At 37.8% G+C, this 16,895-nt stretch overlaps 1 protein-coding gene across 1 annotated transcript in view; it reads right to left on the minus strand.

The window, feature by feature from the left end:
- Nucleotides 1-11,052, minus strand: part of mtnr1aa (melatonin receptor 1A a) — a 47,455-nt gene extending 36,403 nt beyond the window's left edge. Inside the window, exon 1 of the mRNA XM_008404044.3 lies at nucleotides 10,672-11,052. Coding sequence (XP_008402266.1) covers nucleotides 10,672-10,855 — 184 coding nt within the window. The 5' untranslated portion in view covers nucleotides 10,856-11,052. The remainder of the gene's footprint in view (nucleotides 1-10,671) is intronic.
- Between the last annotated feature and the right edge of the window lie 5,843 nt (nucleotides 11,053-16,895).

Here is a 16,895-nt window from a genome sequence, read left to right on the forward strand (position 1 = left end):
GCCTTATAAGGCAAATATTTAGACAATAAAGGAGACAGATCTATTTGGTTATTATTTTCCTGATAATCAGGCGGTGCCCCGACTTGGTAATGTTGATCTAAAATACTAGTTTTATCAGTAATTGCCCAAAGCAATTATTCATAGTTACTCATAGCCAAGTCTGGATTCCTACTGGCTCCAACAAAAAGGAAAACTTACAGTAGGTGATATATAATTACTGATTGTTGGTTCACTAATTATGGTGAACCAGGACTAGCAAATTGCTTGCTCTGATATCAAGAATCCTAAAACATGAACCATGGTATCCCACGATATTTTCTTCCAGAGTACTAGACTTGTCACACGCGCACACGCGCACACCCACACACGTCAGTTACTTCTCCTGTATGTTTATCTTTTAGATCAAAAACACAACCATCTGCCTTCACGTCATATGTTGTGTCTGAGTACACCAACAGCAAGCAGAGCAATATAAATATGATCCTACACCAAATAAAATATGCACAAGGTAATCATATCTTAAGTTGATGTGGTCAGATGTTTAAGAGTTAATCCTTTGTAAGAACGAGAAAGGCTCCTAACAGCAAATCAAGAAGATCTATAAGGTGTGATTATCGAAAACCTATAAAGGCTAAGGCATGTTTTAGGGCACAGCAAGAAAGCGCTTATGCTGTCCATAAATTACCAGTTGAGGAGGAGCCTTTGGGTAGGCCACTAGCGCTCTGTTTTACCACGTACAGGCTGCAGCCCAGACGTTAGCTGAGGAGTTAAGTGCCCTAAGAAAAGAAGAGAGATCCTTATCGTGTAACACTCATTGTCCTGTTATTCAGCTCGGACAAGCTATTAATTAAATCCAAAGTCATGACCCCCAGCCACTATGGTTCCCTAATTATTGACTGTTTTTCACCCAATGAATCTTTTCATTGCTTTTCACGTAGCGTTAAGCTGCTCATCCAAACTGTGCCAGTCTGATGTTTATCATGGTCGTCACGGCTGTGACCCGCTGAGCAGCTATGACTCCTGCACCTTCACATATCTCTCATACAGAACTGTAAACACAAGACACTGAGACAAATATGCACCAAGAATAAGGTTTGCATAACCTTTATACAGGCTTCCTGAGTTATCAGAATCAAAATTTCCCCATCAGCTGCATGAAATATGAGACTGTCCCAGCAATATACTTCATATATAATCATAACATATTGGCAAAAGAGAAAACACTTAACGTCCGTTTAGCTATATGATTCCAATATCAATCATTGCTCTTGAACTTTTCCATCTTTTTTTAGCTTCACAACTAGAAATTTCAATGTGTTTTATTGCAATTTTATCAGAAAGGCCGACACAACAGGGTGTAATAGAGAAGAAGAAAATTGATGCCCTTAGTAAAATTTTATGCAAGCAATTGCCTTCAAATGTTGCGTTGTTAAAAATATGTACCACTTAATTTAATTATAGTATATGTCCACCTTTAAAAGCCTCAGAGGGTTGGGAGTGACATCAGTGAGTTAACAGCATCATACAGCATCAGCTTTAACCCTCCCACGTACGAACATAACGCCAATGACACAGCCAAATTTGCAGTACTGTAATTCCGCCACACTTGGCGCTGTCTGAAAAATTCCAGTGGTTTCTGAAAGGGGAGACGTTGCACTTTCCAGCCAATATTGGGTTATTAAGATAATTTCACATCTGCTGTAGCAGGGAGTGAAATTAATCTGAGGGGCACTCTGGACATTGAAAGTTCCAGTTGTTATGGATAAATGAGAAAATATATTTACTCACAGAACATTGAAAGAACTGCGTACAATGAAAATAAGCAAAAATATCAAATTGGACATTTTAAACTTAGGTGAGAAAGAGTTTTAAGGAACATGGAATCACTTAAATACAAGGCAATCATGGAATTATAAATAGGGATGGAGTCGAGACCGGCTCTGCCAAGACCAAGACCAAGGTTGAGGCCAAGGCTGAATATTTAGAAATTCGACAAATATTGTAGGACATTACTTTTTGTACCACAAAATGCAAAAATTACTGGAAGAACAGTTTTTACTGTTCTTCCAGTAAAACAGTACTCAACCAAAACTACTTCCTGGTATTACATATAATATAATAAGCTTATGTTTAAGTTAGTAAATGCATCCACATATCGATACACATTCTCTAAGCTTACATTGCACAATAGTTGTATGGTAAATTTAAAAAACTGAGAGATCATGCAAAAAAAAAAACTTTATACAGTTATCTGAATTAAAACAATTTATCAGAGTATTAGATATTAAAAAGCTTGCTTCTCCTAAAAAATACATATCCTAGACATACATATTAGTAAATGATTAGGCATTTTAATATTATTATTAGTCCATGCCTCAGAGGCAATTCTCAAAACCACCATTTCAGTCAAGTTCAGGTCATTTTTCAAATTGGTTTAAAAAGTTTCTCTCTAAGGAGACCCAACAAATTGCATCAAATCATTGTCTTGCAGCAAACACTCCTACTGGATGAACACAGCAAACAATCACCTGAATTGAGTCCTTAACTTTATAGCAATCTCTCATCCTGACCATGTAAAGAAGAATAACACTCTTTACAGATACAATGCTTAAAGTCGGGAAGCATAAATAGAAATACACGGCATGCTTTCCACATTTTTATTTGTAAAATAATATGAAAAGCAAACATCATATTTCTTTTACTTCACAAAGTACTACACAGGGTTTCGCTGTCACAAAAAATGTCAAGAAAATACATTAGATAATGTACATACATTCTCTGTTTCACTCTTCCAGGTTCTTTTCCACAGACCACTTGAACTCTGCCTATGCTGAAAGTGCTTCATGTATAATGCAGAAACTTTGCAGATCTCCTCCATGCATATATATTTAAACTGGAAGCTGTACGATTTTCAACACATTTTCACGTTTCAATAAGATAAAATAACATTTATATTCTGCACATGCTCTATGCATAACCACCAAAATAGTCACGATTGTCTAGATATTGACGTTAAAACAACAAACTCACAGAAGTGCACACATCCTGGGCATTGCTTAGCCAACAACTTAAAAGTAATCGTTAAGAATCAATGTTGACTAACATGATTAACATCATTAACAGTATTATATTAATACTGTTAATCATGTGTTAATCATGCTATCATACTGCCAATGCAAACATCACATCAACTGTCGAGCACAAGGCAGGCACAAAATCAATATTTGAAATCTTTCACAACTGAACTCCTTCATATCAGACATCCATGAAAATGCTAATAATCACAAACCTTCTATGGAAGCAAAGGTGAGGAAATGGATTAATTGAACGTATGTTGACCATCTTTTGTTTTGTCTTCTTGAAGTTTCAGTTTGCAAAATACAATGTACTATGCAGGTATTCTGGTTGATGAACCAGTAGGGGAAAAATACCTTTTTTATTTGTTACATCATACAAAGGTCTGGTTCTAGGCCAGCATTGGGCATTCATAGGGACTGTCCCTCAGTTTTAGTGAAACTGAAGCTTTGGGCTGTTCTGCAGGGCTTGCAAAGAGCCGTCACTGTCATCAAAAGCAGCAGCACATTATCCAGCCACCTGACAACCGATACGGCTAGCAGAGAACACATCATGCAGTCCAGCTTTCCCAAGCAATCACCTTTTAAGAACTTTAAAATAGCACTTTGACCTTCTGGGTTTTGTACTTTTTGTTTATGTGGGGGGGAAAAGAATGTTTTGGTTTTCAATGAACAACAGATTTCCATTCAAACAGGAAGTGCTGAAGCTATAGCCTCAGTAACAATATGACGATGGAATATGAAAGCTTAAAAACAGTAGAGGTAAAGAAAATCCCCCACTTTTGTGAAGCTTAAGGTGTTTGCCATGAAGCTAAATTGCCAGCAACAATTAGCAAGATGAAACTGCATCTACTGACTCATTATATGAGCTACTTCTCAGTGCAACGCTGGTAAAATGTTTGAAAAAGGGTTAACAGAGGAGCTATATTATGATGACTCCCTGAAGGGGGAGTTTCAGAAAGAGCACAAGTTTTTAAAGAGACAGAAACCCAATTTCAAAGTGAGGTAAACAGTTTTTCATTTTTGCCATGTTTTGTGACGTGAGCATTGGATCAAATCACAGACAAGAGTATGGAAGTCACATTTTTTATAATAACTGAAGTTAATGGATTGTGTTATAAAATGGCAGAACATGCCTGGAAAGCACATAATACTGCCCCTTTAAATAAAATATCAAAGAATTATTCAAAATACATATGGTGAGTGGGAGGGACTTCTATGGTGGCCAAGTGGACACATAATGTGATGTACAGTATACTTGCAGAGAGGAGCAGGAAAGATGTAGTTGAACATTTTTTATCATAAATTTTTGAGCATTTTGGATCAATTCAGAATTCCCAGGACTAAGAACTGGGATTCTCTACAGTATCTTTTTTTTCTGCACATTTAAGCACATGATTGTTCTACAACTAGGTGGCAACTGATGAAAATTGGTTGTCCTGGATTTTATTGAGGGGTATCAGAGTACAGATGGCCGATTACAAATCCTCACTTCACTTTTTAGATCTGTCTTTGTAAAACCGTGTCTACAAATCAAGTATCATTTTCCGTCCAAGTCACAATTGTGCACTTCTCTGTGCTCTCACATAAAATCCTAATTAAATGAACAAACGTGTGGTTATAATAGGGACAAATATGAAAAAGTATAAGTAAACAAGTTCGAAAAACCGAATAAAATCCAAGATCCGTTTCATGTCTTACAGTGAGAGACAATTCCAACCCTGGTGAGGCTCAGCCCAAAGGCTCACAGTTTCTCACAGCATAAGGATCCTAAATTAAACAGGAAGCTGTGAAATCAACATCTGCTCTATAACATACGTGGATTTGTTTTCTTTTCTCTTTATTAAGCTCCATGAGGCTGAGCCGATTTCTGCTCACAACACAGCTGAAGCGCATTCACAAAGCTAAAACATTCATTTTAATTAGTGACATACGCAGATACATCTTAATGCTACAGTAACACCGCAAAATATTAATTGCCAATAATTACAAAACCGAGACTAAAAGGTGAAGTATTATTGTAGTGGCGCATAGCCAAATCACGCAGCACCAAAGCAAAATAAACACCGTATTTTATTTCAAAACAGACAGTGCAGTATGGGACTTCTGGTTTATTTTTGCGCAGGCAGAGCTTTGGGCACAGAGGTATCAGGTCTGTGAGGCTTTTCTCCACCTGTCACTACAGATTGTAGATGCTACATTAGATGAGTCACTGTTTGAACTGTTCCGTACTGCTCCATTTGAGTAACAGCGTCACAATCAAGAAACATTTTTTATGAACCGCAGCAGTTTTGCTGCCTTATGAAGCACATATCCAGGCATAAAGAGCAGGTCGAGTTGATCCAATCAAATCTGAACCAGACATCAGAAGAGAGAATAAAAGAGAAGCAATTGGCAACCTCAAAAGCATTTGAGCCACTGGAATATTTAAAAAATGTTCATAAACGATGAAGAAAGAGACATCTAGAGAATGGTGATTGATGTCCAGGTGAAACAGCTTCTGTGTTGGTGCAGAAGACTGGCTAGACTGGTTTAAGGTGTTGGAGAGAACACTGATAAGAGAGAATCCGTAGAATACTTGGTAAGCTGATTGCTGGAGGTGATTACTTTTCATTTTTAGAAAAAAAAAAAAACCTTCATTGTTCTCTATCTCAGAGGCTAAGAAACCAAATAGGCAGAGAGATGCATTCTCAGAGCTGGCATCCTTCTCAGGAAGACTGGTGAATAATCATGCTTCTGAAAGAAAACCTAACTATTTAAAGATGGTCAGCAGTTAAAGCTGCAATATGTAACTTTCATAAAAAAAATAAAAAAAATTTAAATTTATTAAAACTGTCACCATGTTGTGACTTGATAATATGACACAGATCATCTGTTAAAAAATCAAAGTCCTCTGATTTTCTCAGTTAATACCAGAAATATAGCACTCAGTCAGAAACAAACATATCCAGAAGGAGGGTCATTCTTGTGTATGCACCAGTCATGTCCTTCCCTTTTCTCTGCCACACTACTACACTCCACCGTTAGCAAATGGCAGAGATGCCCATATCTGAGGATGATTGACAGCACTAAGACCCTCCTAATGGCTCTGATTGGATTTCTCTGACCGGAGCGTTGCATTTCTTCATTCAGCTACCGTAGCACTCCAAGGAGGTGAAGGAACTTTATTTTTTTTAGACAGAGTATCTGTCACATAACATACTGTTACAACATGGTGGCTATTTTAATAAACATGTAAACCATTATTATTTTTTGTTTTTATAAAAGTTACATGGAGGAGCTTTAAGAGTGGAGATATAACTTAACCACTGGTGTCTCTTATTGATATCCTCCATTGTGTAGTTTTCTACTGAGGAGAAAACAACCACACATAGTAAAGACAATCTAGACAGATCTGTTAACTTAAAGGTCATGTGTTTGAACTGTGGGAGGAAGCTGGAGCACCCGGGAAGAATCCATGCAGTCACAAGGAGAACATTCAAACTCCAGACTGGAACTTTAACCCAGGACTTTCTAGCTGCAAGGCCACAATGCTACCAACTCCTCCACCATACAGTAAAATTTACTTTTTGTGCCATGCAAATTCTGACATTCAGGTAGCCAGCATTGCTTCTGATGTTCTGAATCTCTTGGTACCTTGGCTAGACACTTGACATCACAGCTGTCACTAACTCCTGTTTCATTCCTTAAGTCCAGCGGAGGACATGTGAGCAAATGTGTTTTAAAAAAATATGATTCCATTATAAATAAACGACTGACAGCCAAGCTCAGAGAGGCAGCTTGCACTATGCTAAATAAAAAAGTCTGCTCTGTTTCACTGTCCACTGAAATACCAGATGATGACACCTATCATTCAAAAAGCGTTGAGTCTTGTGGGATGGAAGGAAAAAGCCCAGCAAGGTGGCATGTCAGCGCTCACACCCAGCTGTCAGATTTGGTTTTCTCAGATCATCCAAACTCTGCTGCTCCGATATCAGCAAAGACGATGCTGTGTTGGCCTGATTCACGTCAGCTCCAGCACAAAAACAAAACCTCCCACGTCACAAGCAGAAACGGTACATTTAAGATTATTTATTGGCAGTGAGTTGAGGCCACAATGATGATCGTGCTCACTCGTGCAGCTGAGAGTAATCACCATGTGTTGTTGGCTCCCTGCTCACTCTATCATGGACCGTTTTATGCGCCGACAGAGGATTTGGCCATGCATAGACGGCAGCGCTGCTGCTGCTGCATGCGTCTTATGATGCCTGCCAGGTTTTTCTACCAAGTACGTTTCATTACTTGCTGTTTAATTTATCCCCCTCTACTCAGACTGCCCTGCAGTTTCTAAAAACATTTAGCACATGCCAAGAAAATATATGCCTACTTGTTTAGCCATAACAGAGACTCGCCAAAGGGAAATTAAATTTCTCTTGGCTGTAAAATGAAACGGCTAAAATACAGTCCAGAGATCTTTTTTTTTTTTTTGCTGTGGAGTCAAACATTTGGTCAAACAAGCATCAGATTCCTACAAGCGGCGATGAGTTTATGTCAATCAATATGTCTGCCAATCCACATACAATTTCCCAGCAGCTATTTGAGCTCAAAATCAGAACAGATTCAAGTTAGGCATGCACATCTTTAGAGCTCTGAAGGAAAAGGAGCAACAGTGAACCAAAAGCATGATCTTGAGCAAATGTCTGGACTTTAACCAACCCTTGTCAATATTCAAGGATGCTATTTGCAGAATGCAATAAAATGTCATTTCTTTTTTAATATCCTTAAATATTGAACCCACACTCAGGACAGCAAGTAAAACTAGTTTGTTTAATGAACTGGAAAGTTTCTTCAGAGTAGACACTGAAGTCTTGGAATAACACAGGCTAACTTACATGCTTGATTAAATTCCTGGTGCTGGATTATGACCTCCTTACATGTAATTAGCCATAATGAAGGGAACATTTCTTTAAGATGCAGTTTCTTAAAGTTACCCATTCTCTAGTGTTACGCTTTTGTTCCAAAAAATTACCATGTATCACAGACACGTTTTTTCACTCACTTTCCATAACACAACTATTTCTAGATGCAAGCAAAAGAAACAGAGAACAAATCAGCATCTCTTTAAGGACTTCACCAGTGGCTGATCATAACAAAGTAAAGCAACAGTGCATATAAATGTTCAACCTATAACACTCAATAATCAGACATTGCCAGGTTTTGTTCATTTTCCTACTGTCAATACTATGAACAACCACCTTTTGCTAATGGACTTGAAGAGAAATAGGCCCAGAGTATTACTGATGCTCTACCGCACTTAGCAGGGAATTAATTTATCCAGAGAAGTTCTTCTCCATTTCCTTGTCTAGTCCATACAGCTGTATGTGAGATCATTCCTAACCAATTAATTTAGGTAGAAATTGACAACTGGACAATAAATCATTAACATTACATATAGCAATATACATGTGATCAGCATCAATAGGTAATACATCTGATGGAATATTCAATATTGTCACCTTCCTAAAATAATGTCCCAAGTAAATTTTTTTGTCAAAAGCAAAGAAATCATCACCTCTTTCTTTCCAAAACATCCATCCATCTTCTTTACACCCTTGTCCCATTGGGGCCGGGAGGGGTGCCTATCTCCAGCGAGACATTACACATTACACCCTGGACAGGTCGTCCAACACAGAGCAGACAGGACAAACAACCATGTACACACACTCACACCTAAGGAAAATTTAGAGAAACCAATTAACCTAACATGTTTTGGACTGTGGGAGGAAGCCGGAGTACCCAGAGAACCCAGCATGCACAGGGAGAACATGTAAACTTCATGCAGAAAGACCCCATGCCGGGAATCGAACCCAGGAACTTTTTGTTGCAAGGCTAGAATGCTACCAACCATTAAACGGACACTATTTTAGGAAGGTGATGATATTCAATATATAGAATGTTCTCCGATCCAGAATCACACAGCATTTTGGGAGATGTAGGCAAAGGAAAGGCTTTAGCCCCTCAACCTCTCATGGCCAGCTAACCAAGGTGACTGGCATCAACTAACTAACTAACTAACTAACTAACTAACTAACTAACTAACTAACTAACTAACTAACTAACTAACTAACTAACTAACTAACTAACTCATTCATTGGTTATCTAGCAACAACTTGCTGAGTAATGTGCGTGTTTAAGGTTGCCACTGTGCCTCATAACGTCTTTAAAAAACAGCTTGAAGTAAAAACTGCAGATTAAACAGGAAACATCATGTCACCAGTTTGGCAGTATTTCAAATATATAAAATAAAAATTTTTATCAATAATTATGAAATGATATGAAATATCATTTTAAGTTTTTCAGCCATTTCATCCAGTCCTACCAGCAAGTATTCTCATGTCTCTCTTACAAAAATCAGTACACATATACCTTATGTGTTTCTTGCCTTAGTCATTTTTAATATAGAAAAAAGGAAATGAGTCTGAAAGTTGCAGCATGTTTAAGTCTTGAATTACTGACAAGAACTTATTAAAAACTTGGTCAACTGTAAATAAAGAAAAAAATCAGCAGGTTAATTTCTTTAACAAAGATATTTATTTCTTAACGCGGGGCTTTTAAGAACGAATAAATATACTCAAATTACAGGTTGCATGTTTCTGATTGCCAGCGGTGATGAGCGCTGCTGCCAGTCAGAGTGAGCAGACCTGAGTACGACAGGAGCCTCTCGGGTTTTCTCAACTGCGCTCTGTCTGCTGACTGTTAAATGCCTCACCGCCTCCACTACAGTCCAACCAGGCTGGCTCACAAAGTGCGCACCATCTAATTCACATCCTGTGTCACCACAGTGAGATGGTGTATTTAAATGCACAATAAATATGAGGGGGGGGGGACATAAAAAAATGTTTTTCTCATTTTATCAGATTAAAGAAATAAACCCGGGGACGTTTGGTGCAGCACGAGGCTTTCCCTGCGGTTTCAGACGGTCAAGAATCGTTAAAAATGCGTCCTTTCGAGGCTGTTACCTGTCTGGAACTTTGTGGAGGTCGCTGAAATGTTACCAGCCTCAAACGGACTTCGAAGCGAGCTGATGAGAATTTAATTTCTACTAGCTGTAAACCGCGGAGTAAAATGTGGATTAAACAGGATAGATATTTAATCCACAATTTAAACAGATTTAAACAGAATGCTGTGCGATTCTGGATCGGTGTTCATTGTTATTTTTGTAAAAAATAAATAAATAAATGGCCTATATAAAAATAACTGGAAAACCATTCAATAACAAGCTGCTAAATAAATATAAAATTAAATTAAATTAAATAAATACGTGGAGATTACGAAGTAAACAATGTCTGCATGTCACGATCTGAAGTTTGTTTTCACCAACCTGACGCTATCCTATCACTTCCAGCGCCTGCGTAATAAACTTAGTTTCTAATTAATAAACGTGGTCTGCTGGAGTGGGCTCGCGCCACGACCATCGCTTTGAAATGCTGACACGCTTGTTTTGTTTGTGTCGCAGCTGAGTAACCACGCGCGAGCCGCTCATGGGCGCCACGCGCGCTCAGCATACCTTCACTTTTTCCCCTCTCCACTTAATGATTCCCACAGTTGCTGAGCTCACCTGCGTTCCTGAGCTTCTTGTTTCGATACACGGAGAAGATGACCAGCAGGTTCCCCAGGATGTCGACCACGATGGTGAAGATGAGGAAGCAGCCCAAAGTTGTGGTGACCCACGGCGGGCGGCTCAACGCGGCGTCACTGGGGTCCTGAGCGGAGCTGTTCAGGTGAGACCCATTTATGACCATTGTAATAAACAGCTGCAAAACTTTTTCCCCCCGACTGAACCAAATTCACATCTCCCGTGACTACTCCGCGAGTCCTACACAGTGGACACCGGTGGTTTAATACAATAACCTCCCACGGGTGTCATGTTCATCTTCTCCACGAGCGCCTCTTTTTCCGCTCTCTCTCCTCCTCCCCCCACCCCCTGTGAAGGCTTTACCCAGCTGCCGAGGATCAGCTCTGGTATGGCTCTCCGTTCTCTCTGCTCCCTCGGAGTCACTCCTGCGCCCGCGCGCCATTCACTCAGTCGGTACGCATGTGTGACATGGAGCCGCCACTTCAAACCTTCCCAACATGTGATCAAACAATCCAAAGGGGAGCGATTCCACACGGAGAGGGAAGAAACACCGCCGCCTGGTGGCTGCGATGTGGAAAAGCAGCCCGTGTCCTACTTCCTTTCGTTTCTCCGCGTGCGGGTTCGTTCATGGCTCTGGTTTCACGCTCGCATTTTTTTCTCTCTCTCTCTCTCTCTCTCTCTCTCTCGCCACAGTCCCATTCATTCATTATTACTTTTAAAGAATCATTCATGTCCAATCTCTTCCTGCACAATAAAACAATAAAAAAAATGAAATCAATTAAATAAAAAAACTGGCTTTCGATTTTTATTTTGCTTATTATTCTTACGCTACGTCGTTTAAATGTATCTCCGAAAATAATCAGATTTTTGACCCACACTTTGTTTCACCAACGTAAAATTAGTAATTGCATGCAGCCTCGCAGTTACATGTGTTCTGCCACTTTTAGAAACTCGGACATTAGATAGACGGTTTATTTCTGTGAATTTTGATTATGGCGGACACCTAATTAAACCCAGGGATGTTTAACAAAGAAATGTTACATTGTGGCCTACACAGTTATGCCCATGACTGCTGTCTGCACAATCATCCAGAATACAGTCAATGATATCCTCCATAGGCAGCAAATCCCCAAAAAATTATTTCTGTGAAAGCTGGATTTTTATTGGCTGTTGGAAAATTAAATAAAAGAGGAAAAAAGGTAGACAACTAAGTAGAAAAGGGGCATTTTAAAAGATGTTTCTCAGACATTTGCTGCAACTGTTACATTCTTTCTGTTAATCCATGCCTGAATCAGTCAACAGCAGTAGCAACCTGAAGCAAAGAGACAAAGGACTGGAATGTTGTTCAGTGGTTCAACATTCCCCTTTCAAATGAAAACGCTCTTTGCATTTCACTCATAAACCCAAGGTCCCAGAGTGTAGATGTTGAGTGGAGAGGCACAGGAGTCCAGTGTGACTGAGATGATTTAGGGAGTCGGGTTGTCTGCTGGTGTCGGTCCAGTCTCCTTTATCAAGATCACTTCCTTCCTGCTGCTGATGGGCTTTATGGAGAAGCCAATTTCATTTTCCAAGCAGGGCATGTCACCTGCTCACACTGCCAACAGTTCCACTGGCTGCTTTAGTGACCGAAGCAACACTGTGCTTGATTCAACTCAAACAGGCCTGACCTGAACCCCACAGAGACAGCATGGAGGAGACGCCAGGACTGCAACCGCGTCACACTGTTCTGGAAGACATTTTATTTATTTTTTTTGCATTAAAATAAGTTTTTATTTTGTCTTATTTAATATTTAAATAAAAGAAAAATAGCTGTAAGCCGTTCACATCACAAATAACAGAAATACTTCAGATTTATCACTTTGAGCACAATGAATTTATGTTATGAATTTTATTTTCGATTGAAGTGAAATAATGTGATGATATTCCAGTCTAACAAGCAACTTCTACACTGTTTTTAAATCTCTTAATCTGAGCAAATCCTAATCCAATGCTTCATTCATTATTGCAGATGAAAGGGCAAGACAAAAAATAGCAATTTGTGAAAACTACAAAGCGTTATTATTCCTCCTTACAGAATAATAACACAACTGAACACATTTAAAAGCAAAACTCCATATTTTAATGTTTATTTTATTTCCACTCATGCAGGTACGTCTCTAATGGACAGCAGTCTCATTTTCAAGATTAAAATGCTTAAAGCACGCTATTTAATTTATGCTTTATTAATCAAATAAACAATATGACAATTTTTTTTTCATTATTTGAGGATTTCAAGACTAAATTCACACTTATTGTTTCAGTGATGATTTAGCCGCCAAAAAATAAATACAATTCTGGGCAGTGTTACTGTCAGCCAGTCGTCCATATTAATAAGTGACACAAATTTTAATTCACTGGCACATTTTTATTAACGGAGTTTATACCTTTATTTTTAAACCTGATCCCAAGCTGTGGGTCATGTCTGAACAGTTACTGGTCTGGAAGCAGATCTGGCTTTTCAGGGTTTTCAGCAGTTATCCTCCCCTGATTAAACATCTTGTTTTAAAATTGAAAAAAAAAAAGCTTCTTGTTCTCTATAGTTTCATACTCCATGTTACAATGAGTTGCAAATGCCACCCATCAACCAGAAGAGCACTACGTCAATATAGGGACTGAATGGAGACTTTGTGGCAAGAGGGTCCTGATCTCCTTACTAACCAACATTCTTCTTTCAGACATCTTCTTAAAATAAATAAATAAATGAAAGAATTGTATTTTTGGGAACAGCCCAGTAATTGGGACCAAATCCCAGGAACATCCTTAGGACGGAAAGGCAGAAAGAATGATTTCTTCTGCTTTCTGAGCTCTTCCACTTCATTTTGTTTTGTTTCGTCAATTATTTAGAAACAGGTCATTATTCTAACATATATGTAAATTGGAAAATTAACCATTTTGTTTCCAAGTCATATTGCAGTGTAACATTTTTAAATGAACATATTCTTTCAATCAGCAGGTTTCCTGCTTCCCTGCTTCGTGTGAAAATAAGCAGAAAGCGACAGAGGCACTGCTTTGAAAAATTACACTGCAGGAATTATTTTAAGTTACGCAATATAATGATTACGTTGTGCAGCAATGCCCGAGATTGGATATGGTGAAAATCTAATATTGGTATGTCAGTTTGCTGATTTTACAAAAAAAAAACAAAAAAAGTCAAAGTTATCATCAGGAAAAGCAGGACATTCTGAGCTTCTTTATTGGAGCAGTTCAGAGATACAGTTTATTAATTTAATACTCCATTTTGTTGGAAGGTAATAAAGTACAAGCATTTAAATGAGCAATGAAATGTTACTAGATGAAATTAGATTTCTAGTTATTTCTCAGGGCGATTCTCTGGTTGCCATGGACGCTGAATATAAATGTGAATATACTGTAGGACTTTTCATGATTTTCTTCAACTATTTCTCCAGATTGCTTTGATCATACAACAACAAAAAATATTTAAAGAAAATATTTTGGTGCATAAGTTAAAATGAATTGCTGTTTTTTACTAATCCTTTGAGTTAAAGCCATTTTGAAACTGATCTCACTTCTAGCATGTATATGTGGTCCAACAGTTTCCAGCTGATACTGAACACCATCACCAGTTTTCTTTTTCTTTTTTTCTTTTAGTTGAACTCTGCAGAAAGTTGGACATATCTGACCCTTTGATCCTTCACTGTAAAAACACAAAGTATTTGGTCTAATTTTTGGTCTAGTTTCTAATGAAAATATCTTATTACACTTGAATTAAGACAAAATTAACTTAAAAGTAACTTTTCAGCAAGATGTAGGAGATTAAGTAAATAATTCCTTAATATTGATGTTAAACTACTACTTCCATTGGCAAATTATTTTACTTATAACATGTTGTAAGTTTGTTGTAAGGAAAATAATCTGCCAGTAGAACTAGAACTTTGTCATCAATATTAATGAATTTTTTCCTGAAAACAAGCTTCTATATCTTGGATATAAGTTACTTACAAGTTATTTTTGTTTTATTTCAGGTGCACTAAGATATATCCACTAGGAACTAGACCAAAAATGCTTGGTAAGGTTTTGTGTTTTTGCAGTGTTCCAGAAGAATAATGATCTCTAACACAAATCATAAAAGATTCTGACATGAAAAGTGTCATGGAATTTGAAGCTTCTGGAATGGTATGGCCTGAAGCCTGAGCACAACATTTAACATTTGTTAAATGTTGTGCTCATTTAACAAATGAGCACAACATTGTGCTCATTTGTTAAATGGGCACAATGTTGCTTCCATACTCATTTTAACAAATGAGTATGGAAGAATATGTATCTTCCATACTCTTCCATAAGTATGGAAGAGACATACTTATTTAGGTCTCTTCCATAAATAAGTAAATAAAATAAAAACAGTTTAAATTACTTCTAGTTCTGTCAATAATTTTGGAATTTTAGGGCAACAAAAGTTATGTTTGATGAGTCATCATCATTATTTTGGATTATTTATAAAGGACTTTAAAAAAAAAAGCAAAGTACTGTGCAGGTATATCAAAACTAAAATTAAAGAAAATAAGAATACTAATACAAAACAATAAGAAAAGTACAATGTTTTTGTAATTAGTAATGAAGTCATAAACAAATACCTTGAGTGTCTTGCACCTGTATGTATAATCTTTATCCTGTTTGAATTAAAGAGCATTGAACACAAATATCTCTTAAAAGCCAATGTGACAATCTTTCCAATCTAGTCAAAGCTCTAGCATGTTATGTTTCAGTGGTTGTGGTTTAACAATGTTTCATCCATCTTTCCCTCAGCATCCTAACATCTCAGCCGCCTCTCATCTGAGTTCTGCTCATCATTAAATCAGTTGTTCATCATTCGCCTTCTGTCCCCAACACCAAACATGACACAAAGAAAACTCAGTAATAACAGTCAATTGGTGCACATGATTACTTTATAGAATTAAATTGTGTATTTTGAGGCAAAGGCTTAGTGGACTTAAAGCCAATCGGACAAAGGGAGTTAAAATGAAAATGAATCTGAATTGTTAAAAAGCCCTGGAGTGGCCGTGTTCAGTGGTCAGGGTTAAAGGTGCTGGTTTGATTCCAGCTTCTTTATTCTTGTGTCATTTCAACTTCATTCTGATATGAGTTTATTCTCATAATATGACTTTTTTTGTAATATCTTGATTATTTTTTATGATTTTATGACTATATTCTCATAACATATAGTCATATTTGGCTAAAATATAGTCAAATAAAAAAATATATTTTATTTTCTTAGCATGGTCATGGTCTGCACATCAGTGAATGAATGACCCTTTGTAAATGTGACTGCGTTCACGTGGCTTTGGGTGTTCAGCATGACTAGAACAGCTCTATAGAAATTGAGCCCGTTTAAAACTCGACATTCATTTTTCCTGTTCCGCTGTAGCCATTTCCTACCAGAGGCATCTCCGCAGTTAAGGATAAAAATGAGAAATAATATCTTATGCAGATTTTCTCGATATATTTTGTTTTTGCAAGATGACTCATCATAATCATTTCTCTATTTATATCTACCAACTGTTTTTTTCCTCGCCGTTTTTCCATCTGGAAGCCTGTATGGCTCCAACCACATAAACCAGGGATGTCTTTTTATATACAAAAAAAATTATTTTATTTCACAGTAATCTGACAGGAAGGTGGCAGAGAGAAGGGAGGAAAGCAATGCGGCAGAGGTATATGTTACTTATCTGTAACATATAGATAAGCCTTTGAAGAATTCTGAATTAATATGAGTTACAGCAAAACTTAATTTCCCTTTGGGATCAATAAATAACTAAAAAAAATTGAATTAAATTGAATTTTCTGCAGCCGCTGAGCGCTGGCCTCGATGCAGAGCAGGACCGGACGTTTCTTCTCAGACCCAGCGGTCTTTACGTTTATGGAAAACCTGCAGCTTCATGATGCAGCAGCATCAATATGAGCATCAATGGGATGAGCTGCACATATTTATGCATCCAGCACCATAACCTCAGTAATCAATCATATTGATCTTTCTATTGGATTTGCCACACAGGTGAGGCTGAACATACAGGCACCACATAGGCTGCACTCCAGGCTCTTAACTCAACATCCCCACCGCCTGCAACAAAATCCAGTGACTTTTGACCTTATTCATACTTCTAATGTCAAAACTAATTGAGCCTTTCCCAGGAGAAGGAGAGCTTAGAGGA

Source organism: Poecilia reticulata, chromosome 1 (assembly GCF_904066995.2).
Source record: "Poecilia reticulata chromosome 1, P_reticulata-male-v2, whole genome shotgun sequence".
NCBI lineage: Eukaryota > Metazoa > Chordata > Actinopteri > Cyprinodontiformes > Poeciliidae > Poecilia > Poecilia reticulata.